Source organism: Chanodichthys erythropterus, chromosome 24, assembly GCF_024489055.1.
Source record: "Chanodichthys erythropterus isolate Z2021 chromosome 24, ASM2448905v1, whole genome shotgun sequence".
Classification (NCBI taxonomy): domain Eukaryota; kingdom Metazoa; phylum Chordata; class Actinopteri; order Cypriniformes; family Xenocyprididae; genus Chanodichthys; species Chanodichthys erythropterus.
Window position 1 is genome coordinate 15,359,135 of NC_090244.1, and position 25,150 is coordinate 15,384,284.

Consider the following 25,150-nt stretch of genomic DNA (forward strand, 5'->3'; position numbering starts at 1 on the left):
CTTTCTAATTTTGATTATGATTTGTTATGATAAAAAGCAGTTAATTTGATGTGCATTGTATTTTTTTTTTTACTTATAAATCTTTTTGTCTGTGTGTTTGTGTGTTTTATCTAATTTTATAAAGGGAGGAAGGTATTGTATCAATGTCTATATATATATATATATATATATATATATATATATATATCTCTCTTAATTTATGTCTATTTACATACATTTGCATTGTATTATATTGTTCACACCAAGTATAATTACAAATAGTATATGCAGAGTGTAAATAAAAACGATGCTATTTGTATTAAAGGTAAATTAACACCACCTATAATAATTTTAACTTTTTTTTTATTTTTTATTGTTTATTGTAACTGTTCAATTGCTGTTAAAAACATATATTTCTCCAATTATAGTGGATGACTCAAAATCCAAACCAAAGTAAGTTCCATTATTCTCTTGTATGTACCATTATATTAAACTTTTTTAGTTTTTCTTTTTAAATGTCTTAATCTTTTATCTTCAGGTATCTATCAAATATCCAAGCACCAAAGATTCCAGAGGGAGAAAAAGTAGATTTTGATGTAAGTAGGATATTTTTCTCTTTAAATGCATATCTCTCACTTTCAAACTCTCTGTAATCTGTATCACTTGTATTTGTGTGTGTGCAGGACATCCAAAAAAAGCGTCAGGAGAAGGATTTAACAGAACTACAGTCTCTTATAGAGGCTCATTTTCTTCAGAGACAGAAAGATGAAGAGGAACTCATTGCTCTGGTCAACAGAATCGTGAGTGTTTCCTTATAAATGTTATCTAAATATGTCATACAGCTCTTTGTGTACAGAAGGAGAAATTCTTACAGCTTTACATACATTATTTTATATAGTTAAATATAAATATCAATCAATGAGATAAGCATCACGCAGATCCTGCAACAGGTACATAAACTTATGATCAGAAGTATGTAAATATGTGTTTTAATAGGAGAAGAGGCGAGCAGAGAGAGCCGAGCAGCAGCGAATAAGAGCAGAAAGAGAGAAAGAGCGTCAGGCCAGACTCGCCGTGAGTTCCTGTCAAATTCTGACTGTCAACAGCTGCACAAACACCTGCCAAACCAGGGCTTTTGAATCTTCTAGATGCATGGACCCTTAAATATGATCATAAACTTTATAGGCAGTTATATATTTTTAAATACTGTTCACAGGAAGAGAGAGAGAGGAAGGAGCAGGAAGAGCAGAGAAAGAAGCAGGATGAAGATGCCAAGAAGAAGAAAGCTCTCACTAACATGACCCATCAGTACGGCGGCGTGCAGCAAAGGGTCAGTGTTCACCATATTTAATATCAGAATATTGTGAATTTACAGGATCATGCAGATTCTTTCACTAATTATTGCTGAACTAAAGGGTGAAGGACGCAAAGGTGCCAAGAAACAGACTGAAAGGGAGAAAAAGAAGAAGATCCTTGCTGACCGCCGAAAACCACTGAACATTGAACACCTGAGTGATGACAAACTCAAGTACGACAGATTTTCATATGCATATTCTTGGCATCACTTAATAAAACACACCCCAAGTGATTTTTTTAATTACTAACAGTATTTTTCCTTGTTATTGTTGTTGTTTAGGACAGACCCAGAAACAGGACTACAGAAAATAGTTCATTACTTAGAACTAGAATATATGAGAATAATTTATAATTTCAGAGAACCCTAAAAATTAGTAACCGTTCGCACTGAATGCGAGGAATGGGAAAGAACGTATGCTGCGTTACAGATGAGATTGGATGTGGGAATATCCCAAATTAAATGTCCCACTTCAGATCTTCCAATCACTCAAACGTTCACATGTTGACCACATGATGTCGCCATGACACAATGAGAGCATATCATGTTTTTGTGTCAATTATAGCAAAACAAAATAAAAAATAACATTAAATTGCTTTGAAAAACGCTGACGAAAATCAAAAACGAAGGTAACATTACATGAACTTAAAGGTGCAATATGTAAAAATTCTGTCCGCTAGAGGTCGCTAGAGGCATAATCAAACAAAGGCGTAGTTTGATGAAGCCAAGTTTGAGCGCTGAATCTTTGGACATGTGGTCTTCACCTCAACGGCCGGTGGAAACAATCGGGATAGGATTCGGGAAGAAATCATGTTCATGGATGTGATTATTAACCTTACTGTAGTATGAAGCAGAGCAGGACGAGTGTTGCGGGAGCTGAACGAGGCCGCTGGAGCGTTTGCGCAACACACGCCTCACGAGCAGCGAAACTTTTATTATGCCACAGTCGCCGGCGCCACTTCTGCTTTGCCGGTCAAGTGTATGAGGTAACGCAGCTCTGTTTATCATATTAGATACATTTGAGAGTGTTGAAAATGATATTATAACGTTACTCTGTTCGTTTGCTCGGTGGCTGCTGTGAGACACTGTTACACACTGCAGTAAGATCGATTTTAGAATATCATATTAAATGCTGGATGGCTTGTGTTGATAAATGGCATGCAATTAATTTTAAAACGTATTGGAGAAAATTCTGATTATGCTATGTTAGCTATTTGACAAAATAGTGTTTTTCTCTGAGGCATGGTAAAGCATGGTACTGGCAAAAAAATCAAGAAAATTAGATTTAAACAACTAGACTAAACGTGTTGAGCTAAACAATTAGTTTTTTAACAATTAGTTGAGCTAAAACAATTACCAAACAGTTGTTCCTTTGTCTATTAAAACATGTAAATATTAAAGCGTCTTTGGTGTTTCCATGGTTTCTACAAAATAAAACCGGAAACCGAGGGTAACGCAGGTATGACGCAATTGACAGGCGACTCCTCACACGTCCCGGAGCCTTGGTTAAAATTGCAATTTTCTCACGATTTACAAATAGTTGCAAACATTTGGGATATTGTAATTACTCAAGTGATCAAAATATATAACACTGGTTTTTGGATATTTTACTGCAAAAATGTTACGTATTGCACGTTAAATGTCTCATGTTAATGTTTGTTTTCACGTTCATATTCATTGAAAGTTTGACGCGCCGACATCTTGGAAGTGAAGTCAAATTACGCGTCACGCTAAGGGCGGGGTTGATCGATGTACCCCGAGTTCACACGCCAAATGTACAACTTTGACGTTATTTCCTAAAAGGAGGTGGGAAAAATGCAAAATCTGATCTGTCTGAAACGCAGCAGTTGAGATGCGTTTTTTCTTGAGATGCGTTTTTTCAAACTAGTTAATTTCAAACTAGTCAATCGCCATTTAAAGGGATAGTTCACCCAAAAATGAAAATTCTGTCATGATTTACTCCCCCTCAAGTTGTTCCAAACCTGTATGAATATCTTTGTTCTGCTGAACACTAAGGAAGATATTTTGAAGAATGTCAGTAACCAAACAGATCTTGCTGTCCATTGACTACCATAGTATTTATTTTTCCTACTATAGTAGTCAATGGTCGGCAAGATCAACTTGGTTACAAACATTTTTCCAAATATCTTCCTTTGTGTTCAGCAGAACAAAGATATTCATACAGGTTTGGAACAACTTGAGGGGGAGTAAATGATGACAGATCCCTTTAAGAGGTCATTGTAAACCTGGCCGTTCACAATGAACGCGTTCTAGCATTTAAAAATGCAAAGAATTGAAAAGAACGTAGTCTTAGAGATGCGTTTTTTGAACTAGTTACTATTACAGCAGAAACTACAATCAACATTTAAGACAACTTGTTTAATAATGGTTGTTCGCACTCAATATGGCAAGCCATTTTGACTTTTAATCATTCTCAGGATATGAATTCTTCATATAAACAATTCAGCTCTTGATATCAGGAATTACGTTTTCACGAACAATTGCCATTGTTGATATCAAGAATTAGATTTCCACTAGTAAAAACTATAATTCTTGATATCTGTAGGCTAGTTGTATTTTCACTAGTAAAATGGGCTGCCATTCAAATTCAATTGTTGATATCAAGAATTTATTTCTTACTAGTTGAAATTCCAATTTCACATATCAGAAATACAATTCTTACTAGTAAAAATCATAATTTTTGATATCAAGAATTCAATTGGCACTAGTTGAAACGTCAGTTCTTGATCTCAACAATTGAATTGCTACTAGTAAAAGTGTTCATTTTTGATATCTGAAAATGTATTTCTGATACCAATATAATTTGAGATATCTAAAATGGTTTTCTTAATAGTAACAATCACATTCATGATATCAGAAACTAACACTGTCACTAGTGACAATCAAATTATTGATATCAAAAATGAACTGTTAGCCTAGTAGCAATTCAATTGTTATCAAGAATAGATATTTGCACTAGTAACAAAGTAATTAATGATATATAAAAAAAATATGATTTTTACTAGTAAAAATTGCATTTCTGATATGTGAAATTGGAATTTCAACTAGTAAGATATCAATTCTTGATATCATTTGAATGGCAGCCTATGGTGATATTTCACTTGTGAAAATAAAATTACAGAGATCAAGAATTATAGTTTTTACTAGTGGAAATGCAATTCTTGATATCACAAATGGCCATTGTTACTGAAAATGTCATTCGTGATAACAAGAACTGAATTGTTGATATCACGAATTCATATCCTGAGAATGAATAAAAAAAGTTAAAACGGGAAGTATTCGAAAGAACTTTAGTTTTTCTAACGTGAACGGCAACAAGACGCTGAAAACATCGCGGTGGACCGAAAACAAAACGCGTTCTGTGTGAACCTACCTTAATATTTCTGCCACTCGTTGCAGGGATAAAGCCAATGAGTTGTGGCAGTGGCTGATGGAGCTGGAAGCAGAAAAATACGATCTCAATGAGAAACTGAAACGCCAGAAATATGATGTAAGTGATATCTAAACTACTTTTACTTACTTTGAAGTTGCCAATCGGGCTTTATGGTGCTTTTGCAAGGCCATTTTTTGAGGTTTTGCAGCAATTAACAGTCGAACAAATCCAGTTCACTTTCAACGGCTGGAGCTTGGACTGAGGTAAATTGTGTGAGGTAAATGACTGTATCCTGTTAACACTTGTCATGTTTCTGTCTCTCACAGATAAATCAGCTCCTTTCCCGCGTCCAGGATCACCAGAGGTAAGAGAATCACAAGCTTGAAATCTCACTAACATCTACAAGTGTTGAGTCATTCAGTTTTAAACCACAAACTATTTTTAAACTCTTGCTTCTATATCTCTTAGTGCCAAGGGACGCGGCAAAGGCAAGATGGGAGGAAGGCTGAGATAAATGATGACAGCAGATATGAGAGGAATTTGTGTCCTCGTACATTAGTTTTTTGTTTGTTTGATGGAGATATATTTTAAAAGTCATTGTTCGAACATGCTGTACATTTTTGCTCCCCAGTGCTTATTTTTTGCCATGAATAAATGTTAATCACTGACTGTTGATTTTAGTGTACTCAATTAGTGATGTTAATTATATTACTTAAATTATATTACCTATAAAGAGAAAATATAGCTGCAACATTTTATTATAAATGTATGATAAATATAACATTTATTATATTTATTATAAGTTGATATACCAAAAAATGAATGTGTGACTGAAAATGATATATGCAGAAAAACAGCAACATTGCATTAAACTACATAAATCTCAAAGTTTGACTCATTAATTTTATATAACAAACAATGGGAAAAAAGTAACAAATTATGCTATGAAATTAAAGGTGCACTTTTTGCATGTATTTTCACATTTAGACAAAAGAAATGAGTAGTGTGACCCTGCATCTTTCCCTTGTGTTCCCATGTTGACTGCATTATTGGACAGCAAAACAATGTATTTTTAATAAATACCAAATGAAGCTGCAACATAATGACAAACCCTTTGATCGGTTTATATCACTACCTTTAATTTAGGTACATCAGGGACACATGGTCCTTTAACAGGCTGCACACGTTAACTGCAGCGTACATGGTAGTTTAAATACATGAAAGAGATCACTGAACGGGACGGTGTGCAGGTGTATCGTGATATGTGCTGCCCGCAATGTAGTCAAGAAGAGTCCGTTGCATACATAAAACTATATTCAATACACACTAACTGACACCAGTGCATTTTTTCAAGTTGGCTGTCTGGGGCAGAGACAGGGCTGACGCAGACCGCAGGGCTTGAGCAATAGGGGAAAGGGGCTGTACATCAGCGCAGGACTTCACCACAGGTGCGTTTCACGGATCTCTGCGATCACCTGACTGGCTCTCTGCAAGGCCTGTGGGAAAAAGAGAGGATCAGAGTTTTTGAACATTTGAAATTTCTATTTTTTCTATTTTATGACAAAATACTTAAAAAAATAAATAAAATTATATAAAAAATTATTTAAAAAATTATATATTATTATATATATATTATTAAAAAAAATAAAATTCAAAGTTTAATTAAATGCTTAGTAATGCAGAGTAGCCTCCACATTAACATGAATTGTTATTAATTAAATAATAATAATAGCTATGTACTTAAAAAAGTAATACATTAATAACTTATATAAATAATTCAATAATATTAAGAATTAGAAATATATGTACTATAGTCAAATAAAATTAATATTAACGTAAAGGCTGCTCTGCATTACTAAACATTTTTATTCTTAAGAATGATATGTACTATAGTATAATTAAATAATTCTTAAATTATTAATATTAATAACAAAAAGGCTACTCTGCATTATTAATTGCACATAAATATCCATAATTACTACAAAAAAAAAATATATATATATATATATATATATATATATATATATATATATATATATATATATATATATATATATATATATATATATATATATATATATATATACATATTTATTATTATTACTGTTATTTAGTATTAAATAATACATTATTAGTAGCATCAATAAATGAATAACAATTCATATTAATATAAAGGCTACTAAACACTAAACATTTTACACTAATATACATTATTACACTATAATCAATTAATTTTAATACATTATTATTACTTCTACTAATAAAAACAACAACAACAAATAATATTAATGTAAAGGCTACTCATTACATAACATTTAATATACATTGCCATTGCAAATGATCTATTAATTATTATTATTAAATATAAAACAATAAATTAGTAGTATATCAATAATAATTATTATTACTATTAATAAGTTATGTTATACTAAGTTATGTAATAATTGTATTTACTATTACATAATAAATCATTATTAGTTTTATTAAATTAATAAATATTAATGTAGAGGCTACTCTGCATTACTTAACATTTTTGCGTTAATATACATAACTATTACCAATTGTATAACTCTATATATATATATATATATGATTGACGTTACCTTCAGCATATCTGCAGCCTCATTGCGGCGCTGGGCCATGTCCTCTGACTCCGTGAGGAGGTCGTCCAGCAGGGCGGGTTTATACAGCTGCCCCACCAGCTCGCTCTGTAAGCTGTCCTTCACATGGTTCACCAGGAAGTGCATCACAGCCTTTGGCACACTGCAGAGACGGAGAAAGAGAGTGAGCATTCTGCTTGAAACATGTCTCTTGTAGAGGTTATATGCTGTTTCTACATACCTGTCCTGGATGTTTTTACGGACAATGAGAAAATAAGACTTGATGAGCCTCTCGATGACCTCGCAGTCCCTCTGTTCGCGAGCAGAGAGTTTCCGAGCAACGGGCACAGGCTGGCGAGAGATCAGAACGAATCAACACTAATTCATTGTGACCGTGTTAGCAAACAGCTCTCAAAGAGACCACAAACACTTACGGCTGTTTATTTACTATGAGCTTAATCAAAAGTATTTGTGTTTTATGGACTCACTACATCAAGCAGGTTCACTGCGTGTCCTTTCTGAGGGCTGGAGGCGAAGGAGCTCCTGTTCCTGTCTTCGGCCTGGCCTTCCTCTCCCTTCTTTAACATGCCTCTCCAGGTCCCTGTTCCTCCTTCCTGCTCCCCCTGAGCTCCCCCACCCATCTGATACACATGAACAGGAAGAACAAGAAAGGATTGAGCACCCACTAGTGTTTTATACACCATCTCATGCAGTCCACCAGTGTTTTATGTATTGGTTTTAGGCTTCAAACTGAACATAAGCTTTGCACACAACAGTTCACACACTAAAAAGATACAACTGCAAAATGCAATTGCAATCGTCGAGGGTCTTAAAAAAAAAAAAAATCAACCTTCAAATCACAACAGAAGTTTGAGAAGGTCCTGATCAATTAAACCAAAACTGCTATCAGTTTAATGGTTGGTGACCATGCAGTCGGGGTTATAGGTCAGGGGGAGCAGTTCGAGTGGGTTGAAAATCAACTCCATGCTTTGCCCCTACCCACAGGGGGCGCCACACACCTTAGGGCCATCGCCCTCAGCAGGCGGCTGCTCGGTGGGCGACAATGACTGCCCACCAGGACCTTTTAAGGACTACAGAGACACACAGGAAAAGAAGAGACTAGTCAGCTAGAGAGGAAAGCAGCAGATTTTAGCCTGATTCAAATCAAAACTGCAAGAAAAAGCAGCAAGACTTTTGGTTTATGAAACAAACTCATTTCCAGAGAGAAAAAACGACCAAAAAAAAAACATTTGCAATGTGAGAAAAAGCTATTCTCTGATAGCTCAAGATTTAAGATCATACCTTATCACGAGGCACTGCTGAGGGAAGCTCTCTCATTCGGTTACGTCTCTGCTCCTATTTACGAAGACAACAAGTATAAATCAATTTCACACTCAAATATTTTCCAATCAATACATTTCAGTCATAAATCTATCATCAAAATGTCAGTAAACCTCAATGTTGTTGTTCATGACCCCACAAGCATCTGCGAAGTCTGGGTGTTTTGTGTTAATATAAGCCAACTCAATCGCCACAAGATTGTGAACCTAGAGCAGAGAGCAAAAACAACTTTAGAAAAGAAATATATGTGCATAAACTGCCCGAGAGAACTGCTCCATAATACGTAAAAGAATAAAAGCATGAGAGAACAAAAAACAAACCAACCATCTCATTGGTGACTGGTAGCCTCTTCCTGAGCAGAGAGGTGACCACTTCTACAATGGCATCATGGAGCTTTGGAAACCTAAGCAACTCCTGGCAAAAAAAAAAAAAAAAAGAAGAGAGAGAGAAAGAAGGTAATAATTAGTATACAGAAGATAATAATTAATAATAATTTTTAAATATAAACCCAGCTAACCATACCAGTAATTATATTTGAGTGTTGGGCGCAAATATAGAATGTATACTGATTTAATTTTCAAGATTTGTTTTAAAATAAACATTTAAATGTATACAACATATATAAAAAAATACGCTACAAACAAAATTGATACATTTAAAATCAACGTATTTAAATGTATGCAATATTTACTAAAAACTGACACTAAGTGGCAGGTAGGACAAATTTGTTAAGCACAGGAACAGTTAAGTCAGCAATGGCTTCAATTTCAATATTAACAAATATTGGCTTAGTCATCACTAAAGGCCCGTTCACACCAAGAACAATAACTATAATAACTTTATTAGCGTCCACATCAACAGACCCACAATAAACAGTTTATTTTAAGTGTTATTTTTATTGTTCATCAGCTGGAGAAAACAAACAAACAAAATGCTCTAAATGTAATATTGTTCCCTTGTCATTGTAGCTGTAATTGTGATGTGGACTTTGCTATTTGCAGTTATTAAAACTTTATCGTTCTTGGTGTGAACAGGCCTTAAAGGGATAGTTCACCCAAAAATGAAAATTATCCTATGATTTACTCACCCTCATGTCTTCCTAGGTGTACATGTCCACCTTCTTTCAGACAAACACAATCGGAGTTATATTAAAAAATATCCTTGCTCTTCCAAACTTTATAATGGTAGTGAATGGCGCTCGATATTTTGAAGCCCCAAAAAATGTTCATCAAAAAATTACTCCACAAGGCTCCACGGGGTTAATATAGGCCTTCTGAAGCGAAGCGATGCGTTTTTGTAAGAAAAATGTCCATATTTACAACTTTATAAACTATCATAACCAGCTTCCGACAAACATTCGTACGCAAGTCAAACACTGACGCGACATGATGTTTGAGTAGCGTAAGCTTAAACGCCTCTCGCGGTTCAAAAAAAAATATGGCTGGGCAACAAACTCAAGCTCCTCTTCTCTTATATTGAAACCCTCCGACATTTCTATTTTAAAATTCTCACTTTAGACTTTAATGTGTGACCGGTGTTTTGTTTTGCTCTATCGCTCTATCCGCGTAACCACGTCAGAGGTTACAGTTCCACCGTAAGTCAACTCGACGGATTATAAAGTTTATAAAGTTGTAAATATGGATATTCTTTTTACAAAAAAAACATCGCTTCGCTTCAGAAGGTCTTTATTAACCCCCTGGAGCTGTATGGATTACTTTTATGATGGATGGAAGCACTTTTTTGGGCTTCACTACCATTATAAAGCTTGGAAAAGCCAGGATATTGTGTTACAAATGTGTTCATCTGAAAGAAGATAGTCATTTACACCTAGGATGGCTTGAGGGTGAGTAAATCATGGTATAATCATAATTTTTGGGTGAACTAACCCTTTAAAGTCAGCATTAAACAGAAGTAGCGATAGTCTTTTCTTCCTATTGTGACATATTTTGAGTGAAATGGCTATTCGAATGAGAAAAATGTAGGGCGGGACTTGATTTTGTCCATTGGGAATTGATTGGATGGGTGTGGTTTGCTATTGGTCGATCTCATGCGAGTGACAAGTTGTCCCACCCTCGCGCCGGCAAACACGTCATCAGAGAAGAGAAGTCGCTGCAAGTGGGAAGGGAAGTTATTTTATTTAAAGACGGAATTTACAAAATATTTATGAGCACGAATAAATCATTTATAATAAATACTGCAAAAAACAAAACAAAATTTTGATTTCATGGTGACTTTAAAGGGTCATGAAACCCCAAAACACATTTTTTGAGATTTGAACAAGTATTTACAGGCTGCTCATTAATGAAAAAACTAAAAGCACTTGGTTATTTTTGCATTTTTCTGAGCAATTTTGTTCTTCCAGGTTGAAAAGGAAAGTCGAACCAACGTCACAATCTAATGTAGAAGCGTGCCTCCGGAGTGTGATTGGCTGCTGGGGCTTGAGAGGCACGAATCCATGTACAGTGAGAAAGAACTCACTGTACTGTATTACTCATGAGATCGCATTCAGAGCAGCTTCAGCGCGGAACGCCGCAATGAGTTTAACAACGCTCGCAATGCAGATTAAAGATCATCCTATACAGACTGGAGTAAGTGTGTTTTAAGTTTTTATGGACATATCTCACATACTCTAGTGGTCTAAACATGAACCAGCACCATGTATGCACATATATTTAATCAAGTCTTCTTTCAAATGAAATATCTGTGCAAATAAGGACACTGATACAGCCGTACATCATGAACACAATGACGCGTGTCGTTTGTTCAGAGACTGTAGTGCTTGTAAATGTAATGAAAATATTAGTTTCTCCTGCGAGTTTGTCATATATGGACAGGTTATATTTTTAAAATGCATCAAGGAGCCCTCAACTCTGTTTTTGTTGAGTTTCCTTTATTGTCATATTTTAATATTCATATGTCTGTATAATGAGTGTGTTGCAGGTCTGTGTTTTATTGGTTGTTGTCTCCTCTTTTCCCACCCTCTACACTCCCACTTTTCCACAGCATAACAAGCCCAATTCTTGAGACTTTTTCAACTCAGAGTGTGAACGACCAGGCTAAAACAGGGGGGGTTTCATGACACTTTAACTTATGTGCTGTATAACAAGTGGAAAACTTTTTCTTTTTTTGCTGGGGGAAAAAAAAAAGTCTCCCATGTCTGGAGTCTACCTGAGTGCTGTAGTTGCTACAGTGCTGAATGATCCTCTGCATCTCCTCATGCACCAGCTCCACACAGCGCAGACTGGGCTCCTCCAGACGCTTCACCTGCCTCTTCACCAGCAGCTCAAACGACACCTCAGGCACGAACAGAGCAGGACGTGGACCCTGAAGAAACACACAAGAACTACATCAGAAACTGCTGCGATATGCAAGCAGAGATGTAATGGTATGAAAATATCATATCAGATGATAGATTATAGTGACCAAAACGATCACAGTTATCAATGTTATCATGGTAGGGGTGGGCGATAGGGCAAAAATATCATATCACGATTTTTATCACGATTCTTCATGTTGTTTTTACTATTTTGCAAGTGACTAAGCATTACAGCCAAACTATATTTTAAAAACAAAGCCTTACAAAATATAAAATAAAATAAAAAATGGCAGACATTTAGGCCAAAGTGGCAAAGAAAAATCTTTTTCATTGTTTTTTATCTGTTATTTGTTATTATTTGTTAACACTAGACTTCACTGTACAAATTATACATTAATACATTAGCTTTATTAAGAATCAAAGTTATCAGCCAAGAGCAGTGGGTGATTTTCTCTTTAGGGATAATTTTTCTCTTTAGGGATAATATCCCTAGGGATAAAGGGATTAGTTTACCCAAAAATGAAAATTTGATGTTTATCTGCTTACCCCCAGGGCATCCAAGATGCAGGTGACTTTGTTTCTTCAGTAGAACACGAATGATGATTTTTAACTCCAACCGTTGCTGTCTGTCAGTCAAATAATATGAATGGGAACTTCTACTATAAGAGTAAATAAAACTTGCATAGACAAATCCAAATTAAACCCTGCGGCTCGTGACGACACATTGATGTCCTAAGACACGAAACGATCAGTTTGTGCGAGAAACCAAACAGTATTTATATCATTAGTGAGGTCTGATCGCGCTCTGACAACTCGTTGAAGTATAAGCGCGAGACATCACTTCCGTTGTCAGAGCGCAATCAGACCTCACTAAGCGAATGCTGAACGCAGTTGGACATAGTGGTGTTTTAGAGGTAAAAAATGAAATAAATACTGTTCGGTTTATTGTAAAAACCAATCCTTTCGTGTCTTAGGACATCAATGTGTCGTCTCGAGCTGCAGGGTTTAATTTGGATTTGTCTTTGCAAGTTTTATTTATTCATATAGTATAAGTTCCCATCCACTCGCATTATTTGACTGACAGACGGCAGCGGTTGGAGTTAAAAATCATCATTTGTGTTCTACTGAAGAAACAAAGACACCTACATCTTTGATGCGCTGGGGGTAAGCAGATAAACATCAAATTTTCATTTTTGGGTGAACTATCCCTTTAAGGACAAGCGGCAGCATGGCTAATATTAGGCTGCTCTGTCACTTTAAAGACCTGCACGTATATCTAATATACAGCCATGCATCCGATTTTATCTCAAATATTTACTTTCACTTTAGACATAACCAACTGTGTTTATGTAAACTTTGTGTGTATTTGACAGTACTAGAGCAATTGGACTCTAAAGATAACTTAGTAGCTAATCAGGCGCTGTCTGACAGGCTTGTGCGCTTCGGATGAACGCGTTCTGAAAAACGCATGTCAGAACAGCGCATCAGCACGCGAAAGGAAAGTTTAACCGGCAAGGCACATGAAATAATGAACTTTAGTGAATTGAAGTGTCCCGCGAATATTACTCTACCGCTGCGTTAAAATGTGATGTGAATGTACGTCACGTTGAACAGTAGACGGAGACGGAGACGCTGGAACTGCAACTGATAGAAAGCATTGTAGCACGATACTACGATATTTCTTCATAAGCAGATCGTGGAGACATTTTAATCGTCCACGATCAAAAATCGTTATATCGCACACCCCTATATCATGGTATTGTTAAAATGTGCTGAAAATGTTCAAAAAAATACTGACACAAACACCATTTCACCAAGATTTATATCAAACCCCAACAAACACTAAAATTAGCAGCATTATGCACTTTTTTGTTAGGGTTAGGGTTCAAAAATTTGCTCAATGCTGGATTATGAGTAATCAAATATGGTTTTAAAATAATTAAAATGAAATGGTAATTAGAATTTTATTGTGGTTTAGCTAAGCCAGTAACTGTGTCATCCCTAGATCTAGCTCCACAGTGTTATAGAAAAACTTCTTAAAGTCACTCTAATATTTAAAGGTCCCTCAGAGGAGTTGTGCTAAAATAGAAATCTGCAGAATTTGAGCACACTGCAGCACAATGCAGAGCACCGCAGGCTGCAGTCTTTATTTCGGATGTAGAAATCTACAAATATTCACTAAAAAAACCTACCGTAGCATTCCTAATTGCTGTAAGGACATCTATGGTTGTAAGTCCTCCAAGTGGATCGACTGACTCCAGTGTTCTACCAAACGTCTCATGGAAAATATAACAAATTCTTGCACCACCACACCTAAAAATGAGCACAAACAACTGTGGTTAGCACTTGCACTGTGGTTTATTATATCAGTAACTGGAAGAAAAGATGAACTAACAGTTCAGCGGTCTCAATGTATTTGGCCGTCCCTTCAATAGTGTTGCAGTACTCTGTGGCAAACTTTGTGATGAGCTGCAGCAGGGTGGCGCTCTTGTCGTCCACTGGCTCACCGTAGCTGCCGAGCAATGACTGATACTGGGCTGCTAGAACGTTGATACGCGTCTTCAGCTCTGGTAAACAGTCCCGAATATGATGCATCAATAACCTGATGGGGAAAAAAATATATTTTTACTACTTTAAAAGCAGATATGCTCAGCAAAATTAACAAAATTTGATATTAGATGCATAAACTCTTACCTATTTAATGTTCTGGCAAGATATTTGGTTCCGTTTCTGTTGGCAAGGGAGGGGTATTTCTTCTGCAGGAAGGCATGCTCATCACGGATGGAGTCTGCCACAGTTTTCTTATTATTGATGTCCAGCTGACTCCTGTATAAAGACGTTTAGTCATATTTTCAAGAACCAAAAAAAAAAAACTAAAAAAACTAAATGTATGTATGTATGTATGTATATATGTATGTATATATGTATGTATATATGTATGTATACATGTATACATGTATACATGTATACATGTATACACATATATATATATATATATATATATATATCAAAATTTCAGTTTTACCAAATGACACTTTTGGTTACATGGAATGACGATATTTTCAAACAATGCTAACAGGCTGATATCTAGCTAGCAAAAGGACAATCAAACATTTTATATTTATTACAACATTTTCCATGTTTTATAGCGGTTGTACCGAATGACCTGATGTTTCGGGACATGCGTATGAGCAAGTGAAAACATGAATTTAGACAGTTAGTTACTTTGATTCATGACCATGTGGTCCTTTGCAGGTGTCTGAATAATGTCACATCCTGTCACATGATATTGACCGCATGACTTGATCCAAAATATTGGTTACTCCGAATGACATCAATGAAATTCATTTTTCTGGACATTCTTTCTTATAACAAACGACTTCTACACATAATTTTAATACCATTTAATACCATACGTATTGGCCTTTGGACGGTTAAACCGAATGACCTTTTGACACTTCAAAATCTTTAAAATACCTTTATATGTAGCAAAATATAATTTAAACCTTTTGGATTCGATAAAAGAGATCTAGGTGTACTACTTTACATACTTTGGATGTCATATCTTTATTTTTTTTAATTATTATTAGGGCCTTCGGATAAAAAAAAAGACCTGTCACATCATTGACCCATAAATAATTAATTTTCTTTCTATTTTTTTTTTTTTTTTTTTACCTGTTGACGACTCCGATCAGTCCTAGTTTGACAGGAATGACTCTGCCCATTAGTACATCCATTGCATCAGTACCGGCATCCATCAGATCTAGTTTAGTCACTACAGCCAGTGTTCTGCGACCTGACAGTAAGAAAAAAATTAAAATGTTGCATTTTAAAAAAAAACTGCATCACACAGCTATGTGGAAAAACATCACACAAAGTGAAAGACACAGACATTGTGTGCAAAAATAATGCACAAGTAGAGTAAAATAAACACAAATATGCTGACCATCTGTATCCACCTCACGGGCCACTTTCAGAGCTTCAGAGGTGGCCATGTCTGTGTTCGCCGCAGTGACAGCTAAAATAATGCAGTTGGGATTGCTGATGTATTTTAAGATCAGTTCACGGATCTGCAGCTCGATATCTTTGGGCTGGTCTCCCACTGGGACCTGAACATGAATATATCAGCGTCAGCATCAAAAAATCATCCACAAACAGAATATTCAAACAGGCCAAGCTGTGCTTTTAAATAAAACACCTTTGTGATGCCAGGCAGATCCACCAGCGTGAGATTGACAACATGTGGTGAGAAGATTTTCAGGTGTATAGGCTCATCACTAATCCCCTGTGAAACAATGACACAAGATATATTTGTAAGACCTTCAACATACTGTATTGGTCAAAATTGCAGAGCTTAATGCCAATAGAAACTACATTATAGTTCAAAAGTTTGGGGTCAGTAATTTTTTTTTTTAGGTTTTTGATAGAAGTCTACCAAGGCTGCATTTATTTGATCAGAAATACAGCAATATTGTGAATTAGTAGTACAATTTAAATTAACTGTTTTCTATTTGTATGTATTTTAAAATTTAATTTATTCCTGTGATGCAAAGCTGAATTTTCAGCATCATTACTCCAATCTTCAGTATCACATGATCCTTCAGAAATCATTCTAATATGTTGATTTGCTGCTCAAGAAACATTATTATTATCAATGTTGAAAACAGCTGTGCTGTTTAACATTTTTTTGAAAACCGTGATACATGTTTTTCAGGATTCTTTGATGAATAGAAAGCTTAAAAATAGAAATAGAAAGTGTAACATTTATCAATGTATTGTTTGACTTTATTTATCCAACAAGGACACGTTAAATTATTAAAGTTCTTACTGACCCCTAAAATGTTAAATGGTAGTGTACATATAGGGTTAAAATAAACCATACTCTGATGTAGTGCCTTTAAGGACTCTTCCATACCTTGTTATTGCCAGAAATTCTTTCTGTTTCATTTTCAATTTCTTGCCTGATTTCATCAAAATCTGTGTAGATCTAAAAGGCAAAGACACAATATTAACAATCATTATATCTCACTTCACAGTGACTTAAAGGTGCCATCGAATTGAAAATTAACAAGAGTTCAGTACATGGAAATGACATACAGTGAGTCTCAAACTCCATTGTTTCCTCCTTCTTATATAAATCTCATTTGTTTAAAAGACCTCTGAAGAACAGGCGAATCTCAACATAACACGACTGCTACGTAACAGTCGGGATCATTAATATGTACGCCCCCAATATTTGCATATGCCAGCCCATGTTCAAGGCATTAGACAAGGGCAGCCAGTATTAACGTCTGGATCTGTGCAAAGCTGAATCATCAGACTAGGTAAGCAAGCAAGAACAACAGCGAAAAATGGCAGATGGAACAATAATAACTGACATGATTCATGATATCATGATATTTTTAGTGATATTTGGAAATTTCTAAATGTTTCGTTAGCATGTTGCTAATGTACTATTAAATGTGGTTAAAGTTACCATCGTTTATTACTGTATTCACAGAGACGAGCCGTCGCTATTTTCATTTTTAAACACTTGCAGTCTGTATAATTCATAAACACAACTTAATTCTTTATAAATCTCTCCAACAGTGTAGCATTAGCCGTTAGCCACGGATCACAGCCTCAAATTCATTTAGAATCAAATGTAAACATCCAAATAAATTATACTCACATGATCTGATATGCTGCATGACGAACACTTTGTAAAGATCCATTTTGAGGGTTATATTAGCTGTGTGAACTTTGTTTATGCAATGATAGAGTCGAGAGCTCGGGAGGGGGCAGAGAGCGCGAGCATTTAAAGGGGTCGCAGCCTGAATCGGCGCATTTCTAATTATGCCTCAAAATCGTCAGTTAAAAAAATTAATAAAAAAAAAAATCTATGGGGTATTTTGAGCTGCAACTTCACAGACACATCCAGGGGACACCTTAGACTTATATTACATCTTGTAAAAAAACGTTCGATGGCACCTCTAAAACAAACTTCTATAAAATTAAAGAGAACAAGGAACACAACAGTGAATGGCGTTAATGTTACATGAGGTGAACACAAAGCATGTGTCCAGACTCAAGACCACACTGCTGTGATCATTTGGACCAACACGCTCTTGATGTTCATGAATTAAAGGACTTGTTGTTCATCTGCTCATCATCAAACTGTCAAACAAACCCACTGCACTGTCGTTTGTAGCACATAAAGGTGTCTGATGGCCAGAATGACTGAATAAACCTACATTGTGCAGCGTCTCTTTGTTGTCACAACATTTCCAGTTGGACTTTCTCAAATGTGAGTTGTTGGATGATCCCAATTTAAACATGTGTCTTGAGACATTGGGTCTTATTCACTAACTGCAAATATGCACAAAATTGTGCATGATTATCTGAGTATGTACGCTTTTGTGAAAAAAAAAAAAAACATGATTAAAGTGCCCCTATTATGCTTTTTTGGATATTGACTTTCATGCAGTGTCATATAGCTATTTGTAAATGAAAAAAGTCTGAACAGCCTGAAAAAAAGTAGTCAGTAATTCCAGTCTTACTTCCTGCACGAACCTACGTAGGTTTGTAACAAATTCACAAAATCCCATTCCTTTTTATTGGCTGCATGTTAACAACATCTACTTTGACTTGCCCTCAAACACTGCAGTTGTAGCTGAGGCCTGGAAGAGTTTGATTTGTGTTGTTTTCTGCGCTGTGAAAGCAAATCCACTTTGCATGCACTTCCAAAGGATGAGGGCTGGATATGGTAAAACCAACGCCATTGTTACTGTTCATATCGATTTATATCATGTGTTGAGGAAGATCCGGAGCGAAAATTTGGATATGGTAATGTCCTTTTCGTTTGACACATGCTGTAAGTGGTAGATCAATAACAACAGACTGGGCCATCTGACCAATCAGAGCAAAGTAGACCAATCACAACAGACTGGGCCATCTGACCAATCAGATGAGAGTAGGCTCTCAGAAGGGAGGGGTTTAGAGAGACTAAACCCTTTATCAAACCGTTTCAGACACTGTGAGAAAAGAGGTGATGCTGCAATATATATTATGAGAAAATTAGTTTTTTTTTTTACCTTGGATGCATGTAAACCTATTGTTGGAGATCTCCAAAACAGAATTAGGAATGCAATAGCATAATAGGGGCACTTTTGTAGTAACATTTTTTTCTAAAATAACCAAAAAAAAAAAAAAAACGTAGGAACAACTGAAACCACCTGTACACAAAAATCAGTCTTGGTGGACTTATAAACATGTTAAGATGAAATTGTATACATATAGACTGCCCTCCAAAAGTTTGGAAACACCCCTGGAAAAGTGTGGTTTTGGACGATATCGGCATAAATCCTTATCATTTTTTGGTGCAAATACATTAAAGTAACTTGACATTATCAGTGAAGACCAGCAATAATAATTTTCATTTTGATTACATAATAATGGCAATATATACATGTCAAAGTCAGACATGCCCCTTTGCCAGCTGTGATGCCTGGTTACTGGTTTAAACTTGGCCCAGGTTTGTAAAAGATTTTTGGGTCAGCACACCTTAATAGCTTCAACAATTGATTGGCAATTAATTTTAGAATATAATGAACCAATTAGAGCCCAGTATAGGTCAGATAGCTGCTAATGGTGGATATTTTGATGAATTGAAAATTTAAGTTTTTTTTTCTATATATAAACTGTTTAGATAATTAAATATGTTTCATAGTTTGTGTTGTCCCTTATCAGTGCAAAATTATCACAAATTAAAAATGATTCATGCCAATATTGTCCAAAACCCCACTTTTCTAGGGCGTTTCCAAACTTTTGGAGGGCAGTGTATATTTAATCTTAAATATGCAAATGTACAACTGGCAAATAACAGTTAAGAACAAATGTATGTGTGTATGCAAAATAGTGAATTAGGCAGAAATGTTTCATGAGAAGCTGTGCTTATAATTACTAATCCGCGCTAAATTTAGTCAAGGAGAACCACTATTATTATTAGGCCTATTACTATTTAGAATTGTTCATAATAGACTCCTAAAAATGTTAAAAAGGTCACACATTTGACCTGAGCAACTGCTGATTGTGAATTCTTTGTCCAAACATCTATTGTACCGCTTTCCATACCTTGTTTTTGGTGTGTAGAAATTTCCCCCACTCTTCTCCATCCACTCCTGTGGGAAAATTGTTGACAACATTGTCAATGACACAATAATAGATCACACAACCTATCTGAACTTTCACTTTCTTCAAAGAGTTTAGTCTACTAAGTAGGATAGGCTTTTGTTCAACATCAAAATATCATTTATATTCTTTAAAAGCACTATTGCAGCAAATTAAACAAAAACTGCTACAACACAAAGGCAAAACGCAGTGCACTGTGGGTAGCACAGCCTACTAAGCTCATTCTAAAACTCAATTCTAATATCCTCACAACAAAGTGACGGTTAAATAGTAGTTGATTACTATTAATTCATTTTTAGTGAGTAAACGGATGTTTTGAGACCCATATCGTTCACTCTCACCACTTCAATCTGAAAGTGAAACTAGATTTCTCAGTCTGGCTTTGTTTATTCTAAGCCATTGCATTGGCAGCGTGACCAAAGCTTATAATCAAATAATGGAAGCAGGATGGGAAAAACACAAAGCTGCTCAACACAAGCAAAAGGGCAAGGAACAAGGAAAAGGAGACCTTTGTAAAGGCGCCCATTTTTCCAGGTATTGGCGTCTGTGTTTAAAGAGAGATGACAGAGGGTTAGCCTGCAGCAATGCAGTCTTTCTAGGACTCTAGTGTAGCCAAAGCCACACATATGCAGAGATGCCCATGCTAAAAGCTTCATCTGAAATATATCATATATTTAAAGGGTTAGTTCACCCAAAAATGAAAATTCTGTCATTAGTTATTATTCACCCTCATGTCGTTCCAAACCCATAAGACCTTTGTTCATCTTCAGAACACCAATTGAGATATTGTTGATGAAATCCTTGAGGTTTATGTCCGCTAATAGACACCCGCTTTTTAAACGCTCCCGTGTGTATCTGTGTAAGCGCTTGGTGAAGAACGTCTATTTGATGTCTATTTACAACACGTTTTTGAAGCGTTGATCATTGCAGCCAATCACAGACATATCTGTTGAGTGTGTGAACACAAAGGCCAGAGGTTTTCAGTGAATTTTTTTAAATTTCAGTACCGACTTGGTATCGTGGTCAGTACTTTTGACAACACTAGTCGCTTCATAACATTAAGGTTGAACCACTGGAGTCAAGTGGACTATTTTAATGATGTCTTTACTACCTTTCTGGTAGGGCTGCAACCCTACAAGTTTGCAAAATAAAAGTCTGTGTTTACGTAATATATATGTGTGTGTTCTGTGTATAATAATTATGTATATATAAATACACACACATTCATGTATATATTTAAGAAAAATGTTATATTAATGTATAAAATATTTATGTTTACATGTAATATAAAATATATATAAATATATATTTATAATACATGCATATATTTCTAAACTATATACCTGTATATGTGTGTATTTATATATATACATAATTATTATACACAGAACACACACATATATATTACCTAAACACAGACTTTTATTTTGCAAACAATTAATCGCGATTAATCGTTGCAGCCCTACTTTCTGGGCCTTGAAAGTGTAATTTAGGAACAAAACCAGTAACACTTGTGGCGTGAAGGGGTCAAAAATAAAAAGCTAAGAAACTGGAGCTATGCATCAAAACTTTATTTTGCCAACACGTTTCGGCACACAGGCCTTCATCAGGGCTAAAAGGCTTCAGGTGTGTGTAGGTTCCTTTAAGTACAAACAGAAACAAAATTCAAACTTACAATGAACCAATGAAAACAATTGCATAAAATAACATCCACCAATCACAAAGCTTATAATAAATAATCAGAAAGCTCTCGGATTTCATAAAAAATATCTTAATTTGTATTTCAAAGATGAACAAAAGTCTTATGGGTTGGAACAAAATGAGGTTGAGTAATTCATTAATTTTTGGGTGAACTAACCCTTTAAAGAAACAGCACTAAACTGGCTCAAGTCACTACATTTTCCTTTCTCTTTACCTTTCTCCTAACAAGTACCTATCACCACTGTACTGCCATTGATTGAGAAACCAGATTACAGAGAAAGTAGCACCTAAATCCTACAAACACACACATTAATTCATGCTTTTCCAAACTGCAAATAGACAAAAAAATAAAAAGTACATACCATTCTCCTCGCCGGTCTTTCTTCTGTCCTCCGGGTCTACATTCACCAGCTGGAGGATGAGAGGTCTGCGGGTGACGATACCCGTCCCACGGGGCAGAAGGTCTCTGCCAACCAAACTTTCCAGCACAGAGCTTTTCCCACTGCTCTGAAAAATCAGATGACCATACAAAGTCAGTACTGAGTAAATCTATCTTGACTGTCAATTACTGAACAGTTACTACTTAAAAACATGTTTAGAGCAGTAACTAAAAGTTCACTTGCTGATCTAACCTTATAAAGGCTACAGTATCAAACATACATTTCTAAGGCCTCTAAATTATCAACATGATCAAAATTTTGCTGGAAAAACCAGTTGTACACAATCTACTACATGCCTTCTGTCCTCTGACTGATAAGTATATACTTCTTAGCAAGTACAAGGCCATTTAGGATCATTCTAAAAATGTCCAGCTTCAGTTCAAGGTTCACATGTCTTTGCTTTGAAATCTTTTCAGATTTTTATAAAGTAAACGTAGGAACAACTTTTATATTGTTAGTAATATTTCAAGATAATTTACTGGACTAAGGTAACTTAGGTTTACTTGATCCATACATTTTATTTTATTTTTTTTTAGAAAAATCATGTTAAAATGTTAAGTATAAATAATATGAAACATCAGGATTTTGAGGATGTTTTATTTGTAAAATCTGTCGATAATTATTGCATTGCATTGCATTATATGTTTTGCCCCATAATAAAACTACAGAGCTTTGATCAGAAAACTAAGTCTTCAAATATCTTAAAGGGTTAGTTCACCCAAAAATGAAAATAATGTCATTTATTTCTCATGTTGTTCTACACCTGTAAGTACTTTGTTAATCTTCAGAATGCAAATTAAGATATTTTTGACGAAATCCGATGGCTCAGTGAGGCCTGCATTGAAAGCAATGACATTCAAACTCTCAAGATCCATAAAGGTACTAAAAACATATTTAAAACAGTTCATGCGAGTTCAAAAAAACAAAATAACGACTTTTCAACAATATTTAGTGATGGGCCGATTTCAAAATACTGTTTTATTGAGCTTTGGTGCTTTACAAATCGAATCAGTGACTTGGAGCGCCAAAGCCACGTGATTTCAGCAGTTTAGATGTTAGATAGGAGATCCAAATCACTGATTCGATTCGTAAAGCTCCGAAGCTTTGTTTTGACAGCAGCCCATCACTATATTACTATATTGTTCAAAAGTCGTTATTTTGTTTTTTTGGCGCACAAAAAGTATTCTTGTCGCTTTATAATATTAAGATTGAACCACTGTACTAACATGAACTGATTTAAATATGTTTTTAGTACCTTTATTGATCTTGAGAGAGGAAATGTCATTGCTGTGAATGCAAGCCTCACTGAGCCATCAGATTTCATCAAAAATATCTTAATTTGCGTTCTGAAGATTAACAAAGGACTTATGGGTGTAGAACGACATGAGGGTGAGTAATAAATGAACTAACCCTTTAATCCTAAGACATATTATTGGGAGATATAGAGTGACAACTGAAATTTATATGCATTTCATGTAAGTATCAGAATTTATTTTCATCATACTCTTTTGCCATATAAATAACATCTACACCAAACTGCATATTATCTATTTGGACTAACTTGTCCACAAAAACAAACTATAGGTAGGTTGGTAACCTGTGTGGTAACATTTTCGGGCTATTATTTCATATGTTAAGCTTTACAGGGATAACAACTCTTTCTTGGGCACCCAGACAGCCATATCCTCTTAAGCGGCCAGTGAAAGTCTGCTTTAAGTCTCTTTAAACTTCTTATACCTGAAGTGTGTGTGTGGCAGATGGTAGGAAACAACACTATTAAATATACAATATTTTCCACAATGAAATGATGCAGATATCAAGTGTAAAGTCAGATGGATAAGATTCACAATCCTTTCTGTCCGTTTTGTCCTTCATATACAGTGAGTCCTGCAGCTGTTCAGTTCAAACATGCTGCCTGAACTGTCAAGTTCAGAGGAAGACCGACTATGGCGCATCTCATCATGTGTTAGCTACTGTACTGAGACCAAAACACCTCTATAATTCACTTTATGATATTTATCATGCTGTTAAAACATAAACACATTCCTAACAGTAGAAATTTTCCCATAAAATGCTTGAGAGGTCAATTATTCAAATAGAAATGAGGAAACTAGCGAGGACTTAGGTTAGCACGCTAGTTAGCTGGATAGCGCAGATAACATTATCTGAAGATTTTGATTTTATTGTCTTAATGGTTGGTATATTTAAAACGACATTTGTTTTTCTCTGTCGTTGACCTTGCCATATATAAAACATGTCGCAAGAAAAAAAAAAGAGCTAATAATGGGCTGTGTTTCGAAATAAGTGAGCTGCACAGCTAGGGGCTTCATAGGCGCACTCGAACTTTCGATTCCATCCCATTCCGAACTTCTTATGCCTAAAAATGCAGTCTAGTTAGGTAACTCACTAGGTTTTGAGACAACGCCATGGACCTGTATCAGTCTGAATGGAAACAACAACTAAATAATTACCTGCGTTCCCACTACTGCAATCTGAGGCAGCTGGATAATATCCGCACCGACTGTGTTAAAAACATCCTGGAGTTTGTTAATGACAGGAATAAGAGCCTCCATCGCGTTGACGATCTCTCCCCCTGTCAAAATGAATGAGCTAAGGCGACTACCCCGGTTAAACACAGCACAAAGTCATCCAATGTCCCCCACTGTGGCACCATGAACCAACCCGGCCGCGAAAAAACTGCGTACCGGTGCATTGTGGGACTTGTAGTTTTAGGCGGCACAACAGCTGTTGACCCACTTTTGAATTTTCTGGAAATAAACTACATTACCAAGCATTGTTCTGAGTGAATGCGCCAAGGCAACCGTAACTACGGGGTGAAACAAAAATATTTTGGAG

At 35.6% G+C, this 25,150-nt stretch overlaps 2 protein-coding genes across 7 annotated transcripts; one reads left to right on the forward strand and one right to left on the reverse strand.

Moving 5' to 3' along the window:
- Positions 1–403: 403 nt before the first annotated feature.
- tnnt2d (troponin T2d, cardiac) lies at positions 404–5,739 on the forward strand (the record flags this gene model as incomplete). The annotated part of the gene is made up of 9 exons (XM_067379304.1): positions 404–432; positions 518–575; positions 663–779; positions 976–1,053; positions 1,196–1,309; positions 1,395–1,507; positions 4,754–4,844; positions 5,054–5,091; positions 5,196–5,739. Coding segments are annotated over 9 exons (684 nt in total), but the record flags the coding sequence as incomplete, so codon positions are not given.
- Positions 5,740–5,847: 108 nt separating this feature from the next.
- dnm1l (dynamin 1-like) lies at positions 5,848–24,990 on the reverse strand. 6 transcript variants are annotated; one of them, XM_067378989.1, is made up of 20 exons: positions 24,766–24,990; positions 22,217–22,361; positions 20,662–20,697; positions 20,097–20,143; positions 16,900–16,971; positions 16,183–16,269; positions 15,931–16,093; positions 15,660–15,780; positions 14,679–14,810; positions 14,380–14,586; positions 14,177–14,297; positions 11,837–11,992; positions 8,993–9,082; positions 8,782–8,874; positions 8,630–8,683; positions 8,347–8,418; positions 7,816–7,968; positions 7,569–7,678; positions 7,331–7,490; positions 5,848–6,223 (listed from the first exon to the last, which is right to left on the reverse strand). In XM_067378989.1, exons 1-20 carry the CDS (start codon positions 24,865–24,867, stop codon positions 6,167–6,169), a joined length of 2,178 nt encoding a protein of 725 aa, XP_067235090.1. In that variant the 5' UTR covers positions 24,868–24,990; the 3' UTR covers positions 5,848–6,166. The 6 variants fall into 6 exon arrangements, with proteins under 6 accessions (XP_067235090.1, XP_067235086.1, XP_067235087.1 ...); XM_067378985.1 differs by lacking the exon at positions 20,662–20,697 and adding an exon at positions 10,739–10,777 and having other exon boundaries at positions 5,849–6,223; XM_067378986.1 differs by lacking the exon at positions 20,662–20,697 and having other exon boundaries at positions 5,850–6,223.
- Positions 24,991–25,150: the final 160 nt, after the last annotated feature.

Coding starts and splice junctions, on each gene's coding strand:
- dnm1l (XM_067378985.1), bottom strand. CDS start 24,867: ATGGAGGCTCTTATTCCTGTCATTAACAAACTCCAGGATGTTTTTAAC. Junction 14,811..15,659: donor CTGATCGGAGTCGTCAACAG/GTAAAAAAAAAA, acceptor GTCTTTATACAG/GAGTCAGCTGGACATCAATA. Junction 7,969..8,346: donor CTGAGGGCGATGGCCCTAAG/GTGTGTGGCGCC, acceptor CATGTGTATCAG/ATGGGTGGGGGAGCTCAGGG.